Here is a 13,615-nt window from a genome sequence, read left to right as displayed (position 1 = left end):
AGAAGTACCTGATATTCTTCTTTTTTTTTTTTTTTTTTAGATTTTATTTATTTATTCAACAGAGATAGAGACAGCCAGCGAGAGAGGGAACATAGCAGGGGGAGTGGGAGAGGAAGAAGCAGGCTCATAGCAGAGGAGCCTGATGTGGGGCTCAATCCCATAATGCCGGGATCACGCCCTGAGCCGAAGGCAGATGCTTAACCGCTGTGCCACCCAGGTGCCCCAAGAAGTACCTGATATTCTTAATTCCTAACCCTTTTCAGGGATAAATCAGCTTGTTTCCCATTATGGTTCCCCCATCGCTTTAGACACCTGGGCTTTTTTGCCTTTACTCACTAATTCTTTTACTTTCCTCATCCACGCTCTGTCCTTATACAGCATGGTTTTGGTTAATACATGCAATTCTGTTTTTCGTTCTCCTCACTATTTGGGGTGACTTTCAAAAGAAGAGGAAAGCAAATGTATATTTTTTCCATCACTTTGAAACTAAAAAGTGAATTTTTTTTAGCAATACAGATACTTTAAAAATAATACAATGTTGCATCTATTGTATAAGAAAAAAATTAAATACTGAATGCTATCAAGGATATAAAAAACTGTTATATTCAGACATTACCAGTGGCAGAACAAATACATATGTAAAATATCTCTTGAAAACAACTTATCAATACCTATCAAAAATCTAAACCACTTGTAGGAATTTATCTTAGAAAAAGAAGGAAAAAAAAAACTATGATGTTAAATACAGACTTATTTATACACCAGCTACCAAGAAACCATCAAAATTCCCAAAAGCAGAAAGGCTTAATATTATAGTACATCAACTAAGTATGTCAATATTATGCTAACTTTAATAAGAATAATTATACAGCATCATAAAAATATTTATTCTGTCATATTAGCTGGAAAAAAGTATGAAATTTCACAGTAGTAGAAATAGAACTTCTGTATTTTACATTGTTTCTTTTGTTATTACTAAAGAAATGTTTATGCAATCAATAAGAAACAAAAAAGTAGGCTAGAATGATGATATTTTAGCTCTGGAAGATTCTAGGAAAGTCTCCTTTCTGCTGACCCAGCCAGGCCAGTAATTCTAGATGACATTTTAGGGTACTGATTAAGGAACGTGAAATAGATGTGGTCTTATTTTGCCCTCTCTCCTTCTTAAGAAGATGCGCTCCTAATGAAGATAGGTCACCCTAACTCTCCCACCAAGTTTCTGTGATGACACAACACGATAAACCTAATATTACCTCCAAAAGACACTGTCCCCTTTGGGTCTACTTGCACTTGCTGTCTCAGGGCTTGATGCTGTTCCTTTGTGGGCTGAATTCCAAGATAATCTAGAGCCTGGAAGGAAAAGGACTCACGTGAAGTAATTTTTCAAATCTCTGAAGAATAAAACTTTTCATTACAACTTTATTTTACAACCCAGTGAAAAGAATCAATATCAGGAACAGGGACCAGAATTACATGCCCAGAGAAAGTCTGTGGACTATCTATGGATTAATTTTCTATAAAATATTAGCTTCCTTATTCTACCACCACCTCAGTGTGTGTGTGTGTGTGTGTGTGTGTGTGTGTGTGTGTGTGTGTGTGTGTGGTTTGTTTCTTTTTTGCAAGACTAGCACTTTGGCTGATGTCAAATTTATAAGCATAGCCCTAGAACCAAAATTCAATTTCTTAGTTTAAAATATGTGATATGGAAGAAAAAAAAAATAACAAGGAAATTCTATTAGATCAGATTAAACATTAACTTCTAAAAGGAGCACTACAAAACGCAGATATTTTGTTAAGATACTTGAGACCAAAACTAAAGTGGATAGGAATTGGGTTAAATACAAAATATTCTAATTCTAGCTTATTTCTAGGCAGGCTTACACAAATAGTAAAATAGAAAGCTTTCTCTGGAACCCACCTCTCTTCCTTTCTTGTTTTTCTTTTCTCTACCTTCTTTTAGTACCCGTGGCAGATTAAAAATCAGAGACGGCTGACTGTAATCCAACGTTCATTCTTTTTGTTCTTAACAGAACCACAAATTTTCACTAGAAACACTGCCATCCAGCTAAAAAGTGTTCCCAGACCGCTTTGGGGCTTGAAGCCATGGGACTGACAACATACTGGCCAAGGATGTCAGGGGTGAAGTATTGTGGGGTCCTTCTGGGAAGGCTTTCAAAAGTAGGTGTAGGCTATTCTTGTCCCTTTTCCTTCTCTCTTCTGGCTTAATTCAAAAAGAAATAAGATGGAAGGAAGGAGGGAAGGGAAGAAGGAAGGACAAAAGGATAGAATACTAGAATTCAAGTAGTCATCTTGCTTGATAAGCTACTTCAATAAAGATGACGGAGCAGAAAGATAGAGCATGTGTCCCTGACACTGTGGAGCTCCCATGCCAGCCCTGCGTTACATACTTTAAGGCTTCTTTGTGGTGTGAAAGAAATTAATTTCTAATGGAAACCCCTGTTATTTTAGGTTCTCCAGTTATATATAGCAAAACCTAATCTCAGCTAACACATACAGACAGACTGGATGCCCTATTACTAGATTCCGGCAAGAAGACGTTTTGTGTCAGTCATATCAAAACTAAAAAGTAGGTAAAGTTTAATATCAGTAATTGGTCCTTATAAATTTCTCCCTCCTTTGGAATCTGCTCATTCATCATTTCATTCGCCAAATAATTATTTAGTGCTTACTATTTCAGGCACTAAACTATGCAAAGGGAACACAAAGAAGATACAGTTACCCACAAAGAGTTACGGTCTCTAGAGTGAGAATAGCACGGAAATAAATGTCATTAGTGCAATATGTAATTTAATAGAAGTGTGTACGGGATATACTGTGGCAAAAACATACTGGTTAATGCATAGGTGGCTGGGCGCAGTGAGAAGGCGAGACAAGAGAAATGGAGATTCAAGAGTGATTCTAGAGCATTTTGCCTGCTCTGTCTACACAGTCATAAAGATTTGCCTCGTATAACGTGAAATAATGGTTCCTAACTTTTGGTGTTCTTTCCCTTCAGTTATAAAAATGTTCCAAACACACATTCACTCACACTCACACACACACACACTCACACACACACACACCAAGAGAAAGAGAATAATACAAAGAACATCCATGTACTCAAATACTCATTGCTATTTGCTTGAAATTATAAATATTTTTAAGAAATAAACACTATAGACTTGGTTGAAAGCTTTCTCTATTGTTCCTCGGCAGGAACCACTATCCTAAGATTGGTGTAAGCTTCCTGTCCATGATTTGATGCCTTTACTACATGTATGCCCTAATGTTATGTACTCTCGTGCACTTAAAATTTTACAATGATAGTATGCTAAAAACATTATTTATAATTTACTAATTATTTATTCACAAATTATTTTTATTTTTACCTCAGTGTTATGATTTCATAATTGCTCAATATTCTTGTCTGTGAAACTAGTTCACTTAATTTTAAATGGTATCCACTGTATGAATACAAATTATACATTCTCTGATTAAAGGGCTTTTATCATTACTCCAACTTATTTTTTTTATTACAAAACATTATACATATTTCCCTTGTATGGAGGTGTGAAAATTTCTCTACAGTATATCCCTAGAAGAATAAGTGCTGAATCATATATATTGTGTGTGTATATATATATCTCTATATATATCTCTATATATCTCTATATATGTATATATAGTCACCTTTTGATATTATAAAATTACTCTCCAAACTGGTTGTAGCAACTTAACACACACCACTAGCATATAGGACCTGTTTTTCTATATTCTTAAGAGCATTTGTTGTTTTCACTTTAAATTTTGTCGATATGTTGAATATGAACTGGACATTGTTAAATTCCCTTAGTTACAAGTGAGATTAAACTTCTTTTACATGTTTATTAGCGATGTTTTTGACTCATAAATCACTTAGCAATATGTTTTAATTTTCACACACAGATTTGGGAAGTATTTTTTGCATGCTTGGTGGCATTCTCCCAAATATGAAAACAAAAAATGTCTCCAGACATTGCCAAATGTCCCCTGGGGGAGGGGGGGAAGAATGCACCCCCATCCTTGAGAACTACTGCTCCAGTGAGAACACTATTAATAGTTTGGTGTATAATTTTCTTAATTTTTTCTATGAATATAGCACCTAAGTATTAAATATACATAAATTATGTATTTACCTATAATAACTATACCATATACAGTGTTATATGTTTATTTAAAAATTATCAATATATCACAGCTTTCTATTCTGTACATTTTTGTATCTTTTGCATGCTTTTCAAAATTGCTGTAATAGTGCCCTATCATTCAAGTACACATATTTCAAATTTTGAACGTAACAAAAAACATTATAAAAGTCCCTTTTGAACTTCTCCCAAGAGGTAATACCTGTCATACATGTGGTTTTTTTTTTTTGTTTGTTTTGTTTTTTTTTAAAGATTTTATTTATTTATTTGACAGAGAGACAGCCAGCGAGAGAGGGAACACAAGCAGGGGGAGTGGGAGAGGAAGAAGCAGGCTCATAGCGGAGGAGCCTGATGTGGGGCTCGATCCCATAACGCCGGGATCACGCCCTGAGCCGAAGGCAGACGCTTAACCGCTGTGCCACCCAGGCGCCCCAATACATGTGGTTTAATTAAAAGGAGGACCCTGAGTATTTTATTATATAATATTTGATATATAATAAAAACAGATATGTAAGAGACATACATGTTTTAAAGCAGGGCAATAAAATAAAAATTCCATGAATCCATTTAAGAATTATAAAACTGCCAATAGTGCTGAATTCGTGTCACATACTCCTGTCCTACTCCACAAGAGGTAACCACGACTATTGAAATGGGGGATTATCATTCCCATATGACTTATTTTAAGATGGTTGGTCACATACATAGGTATCCCTAATGTGTTATTTTGTTTTGCTATATTTTAGCTTCATAAAAATGCTGCAGGTAGTCAGAATTCTGAAACTTGCTTTTTTTTCACCCTATAGTATGGTTTCATTATTCATCTGAATTGTTATATGCTATTGTAACATCAGGACATTCACTTTCACTGATAAACACCTGATTAGATGAATATGTCACAATTTATTCATCTATCCTCTAGCACACTGGGGTTTTCTGCTTATTGGCAAAGCAACAATGAACATTCTTGTACACATCTACTCTAGCACATGGGTACAACTTTCTTTAGGGTGCATATTCAGGAGAAGTCCTGGTGGGTCTTTTCTGATTGATTGTAGGACTTTAAAAAATATTTTGGATAGCAATATTTTATATGTTATATGTATTACAAATATTTTCTCCCAGTTTTTAGCATAACTTTTTACTTTTTTATATTCTCTTTATGGAGTTCTCTATGGACAGCTCCCAGGCATGTTTGCATACCATTATTTCATGCTTTTATAAATACACATGAGGGGGCATCTGGGTGGTTCAGTTGGTTAAGCGTCCAACTCTTTTTTTTTTTTTTTTTTAAAGATTTTATTTATTTATTCGACAGAGATAGAGACAGCCAGCGAGAGAGGGAACACAAGCAGGGGGAGTGGGAGAGGAAGAAGCAGGCTCACAGCAGAGGAGCCTGATGTGGGGCTCGATCCCGTAACGCCGGGATCACGCCCTGAGCTGAAGGCAGACACCCAACCGCTGTGCCACCCAGGCACCCCATAAGCGTCCAACTCTTGATTTTGGCTCAGGGTCGTGAGATCAAGCTCTGTGCTGGGTGTGGAGCTTAAGATTCTCTCTCTCCCTTTCTCTCTGCCCCTTCCCCTCCTCTTTCTAAGAAAAAAAAAAGTATATAAATGATAAATTTGAAATTCAGAACAGATTCTCTTGGGGAGAGGGAGAGGTGTATGTGATCAAGAAGAAACACACAGGCAATGTCAAAAATTCTGATTCTTAGCTGGGTGGTAAGCCTAAGTATGTTTGTTTTATTATTCTCTAAACTGTACATGTATAATATAATTATTCTGTGTATGACTGATATTTTCATATAAAGAAATAAAAATGATTTTACAAAAGTAATGCAAACAGAGCACCTGTCACAGAAGGTACGTAATATAGGACTATTATTATACTAAGTAATAATAGAATTATAAAATATAATCAGCTACAATGGAACTTGATCTAGAGCCAAACTTTAGAAATTTAATCTAGATGAATACAGCATGTCAGTCAGGTAAGCTCATAAATTTAAATGGGAAATAATTTATTTTTGGTCAAAAAACAAGTTCCAAAAATTTCTTGAATAATTAATGTCATCTTTTAACCTTAAGCAAAAATGCAAATTTTTTAATTGGACAAACAAATGTCCTTAACTCTTTCTAATGTCTGAATGATGAATTTTAAAAATGTCACTTCTTTACAATATTCGTCACATACTTCCTAACCTAATACAAAGAACATCTCATTAACTGTAATCAGACACGGGGTATGCCATTGCTCACTACAGCTTTCTTCAAATGTTACAGAAATGGCAAGAGGTAAAGTAAATATCAGCGAAATGGCATCTGTATCCCAAAGCATCTTTCTCAGGTACAAAAATACAGATAGCGTAGAAGTACAATAATTCTTGATCTTCAAGCCAACTAATAAACTGTATACCTATTTGCTGTGTTTACCATGCCTACTTATAAGTTTAACATTAGAATTAATGAGACCCACAGTGCTTCTAAAAATGTTTTAAAAAATATAGCACTGCAAATAACTATGGTGAAGTTATTTTAAAATATCTGTATATTAAATCATCCTCAGAGTATTCATAGAAAGAGGCAATCCATTTTTCAGACAGGAATTAAAAAATAAGTAGTTTAGTATTAAAAATCATTTTCCAGTATATCCTGATACAAAACTGTCTACTTAGACTAGTAAAACATAGAGGATTTCATGAAGACAATGTATATGTATATATGTGTGTGTGTGTCATACACACACACACATATATGTCTTGACAGGTAATTTCCTTCAGCAAATTCTAACTTCTCTTTCTTAAAAATTGTACTGAGTAGGCTAATTACTTAACCACATGATTAGTCAACACCTTTTCCTTGTGAAATCTTATTATAACACAAATTTCCTAGATGCTATATGTAATATATTTACAGAAGATAAAGGAAAAAGATAATTTTACTTCATTTTAAATATTTGATCACATTGGCCTTATCTGTTACTGAATAGTAAATATGTTAAAAATATTCTGGATAATAAAATCAAATCTGTCTACAAAGTAGCAACTGAAATAAAAGGACCTATTTCAAATGGATTGATACAGATATTATTACATTATTATGTAATCAAACAGAAAAGGAAGAAAGAGTAGTTCAGCAAATACTTGGGTAGATAGGAGCTAATTTGGATTTTGGGAAAAATAAATCTTATTAAATAAGATGTTTCATACTCTGAAAACAGAATGCTCTACTAAATAAAGTCACTAAATATACTTTCAATAAAAGCAAGAAGCTGAGTTAACACAGAATGTGGGCTGCCTTTGCTGTAAAATTACCATTTAATTTTTCCAGAAAAATAGTTTAGGCTAAAAGGAGGACCAAAACCTGGAAATTCTGATTCAACAAACAACTCAAATTTCTCAGAATCAATACAAATTTAGGTGATTTTCATATCTAAGACAATTAATTAGATTTTTTTAAAAATCACGTGCTAAGAAAACTAAAATCGAATAAAGAAACAAAGGCTGCCAAGTAAAGTCATTAGCTGGATAACTTTCTCCTTACCCAGAGAAATAGTATTAAACCCTGGATTTTAGAAAGGCATGTTAAAGCAACATCATTAAAAAACAATAACTTACTTATTTGTTAGGTATTTATAGATGTTTTTACACCTCAAATATTCTTTTTTAAAAAAATGTTAATATTAACTGATTGTAAACCTTGGCATCAGCCAGAACTTACGTTTTAGCCACCACTAAAAAGAGAGTACAAGTTAGCAAAAGAGGTTCAGGATTTTGAAAACCTAAAGGAGATATCTTAAGTACCTAATTAATTGGAAAGTTTAATGAGCACAAACCAGGTGTTCAAAAAGTGGTAGGTGTACTTGATATTGTCATGAAGAAACTTCACCTTGTTGTTGAAACAAAATACACAAAAGACGGTACAGCCCCACAAAGTGATGTTAAGTGCTACAGATGGGCAAAATATGGCAGTATTGGCCCAAACTATAATAGTTAAAAAAGCTGGACACAGGAATTGGAACTGAGTTAGGATATGAACACTGGGTAAGATTCAAGTTGATTCTGGAAAAGGTATTTGGTCTAGGACCATGCATGCAAAGGTATGAATACGGGAATAAACACAATGTGTATTTATCGTAGCTGTGCATTTTCAACTTCTCCTAAAATGTAAAAAAAAATCATTATCCATGAAAGCTGACAAGAGAGTACAGGCTGTGGACCTGCAGCACTATAGCCATTTTTATATTTAAAAAAAAAAAAAAAAAAAAGACATAGCACATTTTTGCTGAGCTCCCAGGTCACCTGATAGGAAAAGCTCTAAAATGCTTTTTCTACTTTTAATTCTTCCTTTTCAGTCACCTTATGTTTCTTTTACACACAGCAGCTCTCAATTTTTCACTCTCCCCAGTACTAATTTTTGGTGCCTCTTAGTACATTGCTACCATCTTCTTTATATTTAGTGAGCATCTGACTATTTTGTTCTTCAGGATTTAGTTTCCCTTTGCTTTTTAAAAAGCTGAATAATGGGAGTATTACCTCCTCGCACTTACTGCTATTACACCTACTTGGTCATAATTCATTCCCTGTTTCCTTTGATTCTCCGTTGTAAAACATCACATTTGTTGTATTCCTACACAGGAGGAAACTGATTAATTTGGTGTCAGTTTAGGTTACAAAAGGTTTTATTTCTATTTTGTGCTAGTGAGTTGGCTGCTCAACTCAAACATAAATAATTAAAACTCAAACTGCCATTCATTTAATTGCAAATAAGTAATTCTTCAAGAAAGTAATGGCTCCAGCCCTTCCCTTATCCTCTCAAAGAATGAGAACACTTCTTTACTGTTGTTTTGTAGAAGAAAAATGGAAATTTAAAGTATTTACCATTTCCAGTTTCTCTGCCTTAAGGCGAACAGAGGGATTTAGGGAAATCTTCTTTCCTTGAGGTCCATAATTATCAGTCCGTGCAGGGGCAATATCTAAGAGACAACAGGGTGCACGTTAATTGGAAATTTAATTGGAATAGAACTTTTCATTTGACAGGATGTGTTCTGGGCTCCTGCTGTTCAAAAATAATTCTGGCTAATCAGTTGGCAGTTTTCACTTTTGTTTTCATGATTTTTTTTTCTTTAAATCTAAAATGTATCATATAAATCAGCTTCACTTGAGCACTAGAAGATATAAAAAGAATGGCCAACTATGCACTAAATCCCATGGAAATATTAATTTAAGAGACAAACATACATCCTACCACTACCCCATCATCACAGTGCCTTACTAATTGTAAAGTGAAATTTTTTTTCTTCAAAATAAGTAAAATCAGTTTAGGAATTCAAAAAGATCATGATATTTCTTTGGCAAAAGTGGTTTTGTTATGTGAGTTTTGAAGGTACTACGGAAAAACGCATAGATGCAAATTGTTTCAAGTTTGCGCATAAAGTATGATACAGACTAGGAACTTCTGGAACCCAAAGTCTCATTTCTTTCTTTACGTTAAGGTTACATTTCAAGGGGCATAGATAGACTTCCAAGAGTTGAGTTTCATACACCTCTCACCCATCCTAACACCTTCTTCATCTGCACTGATTATAGATGAGCCTTTGTCCTTGTTGTACGATAAGAGACCAGATGCCACAAGGGATTAGACCTTGAAAAATTATTTGTTTTAATATGCCAAAGTTTGTAAAACAAATTCCTGTAATTCATGTCAATCCCTGTATCTAAATTGTCACTATTCTAAATACACTTCTAAATGGTATTTTACTAGTTCTACATAGAAACAAGAGGAAGAGAAAAAACTTTTTGAAATGTCACATCTTTATGCAGTGTTTTAATTTTTTTTTAATTTCTCAGAGCATCTGTCTCTAAGTACAAAATGATTTGCATTCTCTTTCTTAAGAACATAAGAAGCGCATATGAAAATAAATAGTCTTCCTCTAAACCTTTAACACATCCTTAACATTCTATGTAAAATCTTGAATATAGCTTATAGGTGTCAAGATCATAAAAAAAAATGGTTACTGACTTTTAGCTTCAAATGGAATCAAACCTTGAGATAGAGTGATTTTAGTATAATAGAATTTTTACAATTCTGATAAAAGCAGCAAAGTCTCTTTTGTCATCATGATACCTAATTGTTAGCCATGAGACAAAAAATAGTATATATGTATATATATATATTTTTCTTTCTTTTTTTCTCTTAAAAGAAATTCTGTGCCAAACCTACAGTGTGATACAAAAGATCTGCATGGAGTGGAGTGGTATAGAAGACCAAAGAGCAGGGAAGTCAAACTTTATTTTTCATTTTTAATGTTTGGATTTGTGAGCTTGTCAATGACCTTCAGCTTGGTGCCTGACCTGCAATTAAGGAGCACTACTGGGTGGACCCAAGCTAGCCTAACCATGGTTTCAGACCAACAATCCTACTCCTGGGAGTGAATTACTCAATTCAAGTGTAAGTATGTGGAAGGGCTGGGGGATGGGAGGGAGATAGAGCAGAAAGGGAGAGGGAGGAACAGGGACAGTTATCCACAGGCACTGAGGCATGCATTCTCACTACGTATTCCTGCACCTAAGCATAAAAATTTGCTATATGTAACAGTGGAAATAACAGCAGATCAGCTCTTACTTACGCTTACTTTTAGCCAGGCAATGCACTAACTACTTCATATAGGTAAGCTCATTAAGCTTTACTATAGCCATAATGACATAGGTGTTATTATTCCCATCCCAAAGATGGAGAGATCAAGGCCCCAAAACGTAAAGGAACTAGCCTATGATCACACAGCTAGTAACTGACCATGTCAGGATTCTAGTCTCTTGTGACTCCCAAAGCCATTATTCCTAAATGTTGTCAGTATCTTTCATCATGGTTTCTCATCTGTAGAGTAGAGTAGTTAGAATAAAATAGTGCACCTTATAGAAATTGTAAAGGTAAAATAATCATAGAAAACTACTATGAACACTATAGAATATTGTTTGTTTGTGTTTAAGCAGGCTCCATGCCCAGCGTGGAGCCCAACACGGGACTTGAACTGATGGCCCTGAGATAAAGACCTGAGATGAGATCGAGAGTCGCACGCTTAACCGACCGAGTCACCCATGCACCCCTAGAATATTGTTAATATTAACAAAGAGATGTATTTAAACAGGAGATTTAATGTAAAATTACACTAAACCCCCCACTTAACAATACGTAATCATGGCTTAACAAAATCTCACTTTCTTTCAGCCAACCCTCCCCTGAAACTATACCTTTGAGCCAAAACCTTAGGAGGATTTGTGCATATATCCGGCATGCTCTGGTGATTCAGAGTACCTTGACCCGAAAAGCTGCTCATAGACAGACAGCCTTCCCCATTTGCTGGTGACATCTCTCAAGTCTGGCCTCAAGCCCCTGATTTGCTCCTCTCTGGGGGAGTGAGGATTTTCAAAGGATAGCTTATTATTCTCTTGGATCTTCTCTTCTATTCCTCTTTTTAGGGGAAGAAAGGGAATTTTTTAAAAGGGCAGGATCAAAACCATTTGGTTTATACCATGAACCCTCCATGGATATTTTCCCCCCATCACTATTTTGTTTCAGTTATAAAACCTTACTGTGGGAGGATTACAGTTTGTGTTCTAGTAAAGTTAAAGTAATGATAATATTTCTTCGTGCAATAATTCTCTACTCTTTTTTTTTTTAGGAATGTCTTTGGTATGCTTTTAGCTCACTTACAAGCTCATGTGTTAGCTTATAGCAATAGTAAAAGACTCTGAGTTCTGAAATAAGAAATTTATATAATAGAATAGTTTTAAAAAAACATATTCAAGTATTTTACAGATTTTTAAAATTCTAACCAGTTTTACACTTGGGAATAATTTTGAGATGGGAACACGGGAATAGATTTGCTTCAATTCAGCTTATTTTTGTTGAGGTTAACATTAAAACTTGTTTACATTTTTTGAATAAATACCAACTGGCTGAAGGAGTTTAGATGTGACAGTTAAGGGTTCAATTTGGGAACAATCTATAATTAAGTGCTTATACAGACAAATCACAATGTATATAAGTTACCTAGAGATAATTTAGAGTAGATTTTGTTCCCCCTCCCAGAAATATCTGCCCTACTACACTTATGTGAAAATAAAAACTTGGACTAACTCAATGCTAATTCTACCCTAGAAAAACGTTCTATTTTAGTTGTATTTTAATATTTACACTTTTCATGTGGCTCAGTCAAATATTTCTTCATTAAATCATTTTTCTATTACAAAATAGAGCACTGTTTCTTTTAGTCACTGATGTGAATTTACCTCACTTTATTCATTATTCTGGGATCTCTTTATTCTAATCAGATCTGCCTCCTAGGGTCACCTGACATCTAGCTCATCCTTTGTTCTATGCTTTTGCTCATGGTGCTTCCTTCACTTAAGGAGACCTCCTTCATCTATCAATTGATGCTTAACTACTTCTTTCAAGATCTGGATGATGTCTGATTTTTGCGAAGAAATTTCTGCATGTTGTGACAAATTCTTTACTATGTACTATGTACTATGGGGGGGCAAGAGGAGGATGCAAAATTGATATAAGGATGGGAGCTTTTGTTTCCACGCTAAAAACATACCCTGAAATATTATCTGAGCTACACTCTCTTCAGTGGGTTCTGTGATATTAATAATAATAACATCAAAATTTACTGAGCATATGCTATGTACCAATTATGAAGCTAAGTGCTTGATATGCACGATCTCATTTAATATTCATAAAGAGCCATGAGGCAACTATTTCAAGGTTACACAGCTAATAAGTTGGAAGCAAAGAAATGAACCTCTACATTTGCATTCAGAGCCTATGCCTTCCCTACACCACACTCAGGCCACTTCTTTCCTTATCCACTTTGTTCACATCTTCACACTATCTGTGACAAGATCGTATGTTCCTTTGAGTACAGAAACCACCCACACCCTGCTCTAGTTAACAGAGAACACCGCAAGCGGGAGGTATCCAATAAAATAAACACATACATTTATGTTTTCTAATCTGAATAATGAAGGTTTTTTTTAACCCTATATTTTATTTCACGACAATTAAGTATCTGATGGAAAATATCCTTATTCCTTCATAATTCCTACAACTATGTTTTCTATGCACATGACAAGCTGAGTAAGTGCTTCCTGAACTAATAAAAGACTAAGAGAGGCAATGAGCAGTCCAATTACTTTCAAAATTAAAAAAAAGTTACATAAATATATTCTCACCAATGTTCACTTCCTTCATTTATATATTTTTTTCTTCCTCACATGTGTTCACGGTTTAAAATAAAAACAATACATCAAGAGAATGGAAATTAATTACATAAAGGGGATAATACTAATAAAGTTTCCAAGAGTCAAGGAATCCTACCAAGTAAAAAGGGCATATAATTTATGGCTAGAGACTGCTACCAACTCA

General features: G+C 34.6%; 1 protein-coding gene across 5 annotated transcripts in view; it reads right to left on the bottom strand.

Annotated features, from left to right (window-relative positions):
* The window catches only part of STXBP4 (syntaxin binding protein 4), a 219,997-nt gene that overhangs the window by 177,068 nt on the left and 29,314 nt on the right, over nt 1–13,615 (bottom strand). For all 5 annotated transcript variants that reach the window (XR_015721309.1, XM_045773046.2, XM_045773041.2 and 2 more), the window contains 2 exons: nt 9,067–9,161; nt 1,254–1,350 (listed from right to left, as the gene is read on the bottom strand). Coding sequence is in view for 4 of the 5 variants with exons in the window: in XM_045773046.2 (XP_045629002.1) it covers nt 1,254–1,350; nt 9,067–9,161 (192 nt within the window). In the remaining variant the exon portion in view is untranslated. The remainder of the gene's footprint in view (nt 1–1,253; nt 1,351–9,066; nt 9,162–13,615) is intronic.

The sequence above is a fragment of the Ursus americanus genome, chromosome 23, assembly GCF_024610735.1.
Source record: "Ursus americanus isolate L20-20 chromosome 23, mUrsAme1.1.p, whole genome shotgun sequence".
Classification (NCBI taxonomy): Eukaryota; Metazoa; Chordata; class Mammalia; order Carnivora; family Ursidae; genus Ursus; species Ursus americanus.
The sequence above is the reverse complement of the archived record's forward strand: the minus strand, read 5'-3'. Positions and strand labels throughout refer to the sequence as shown.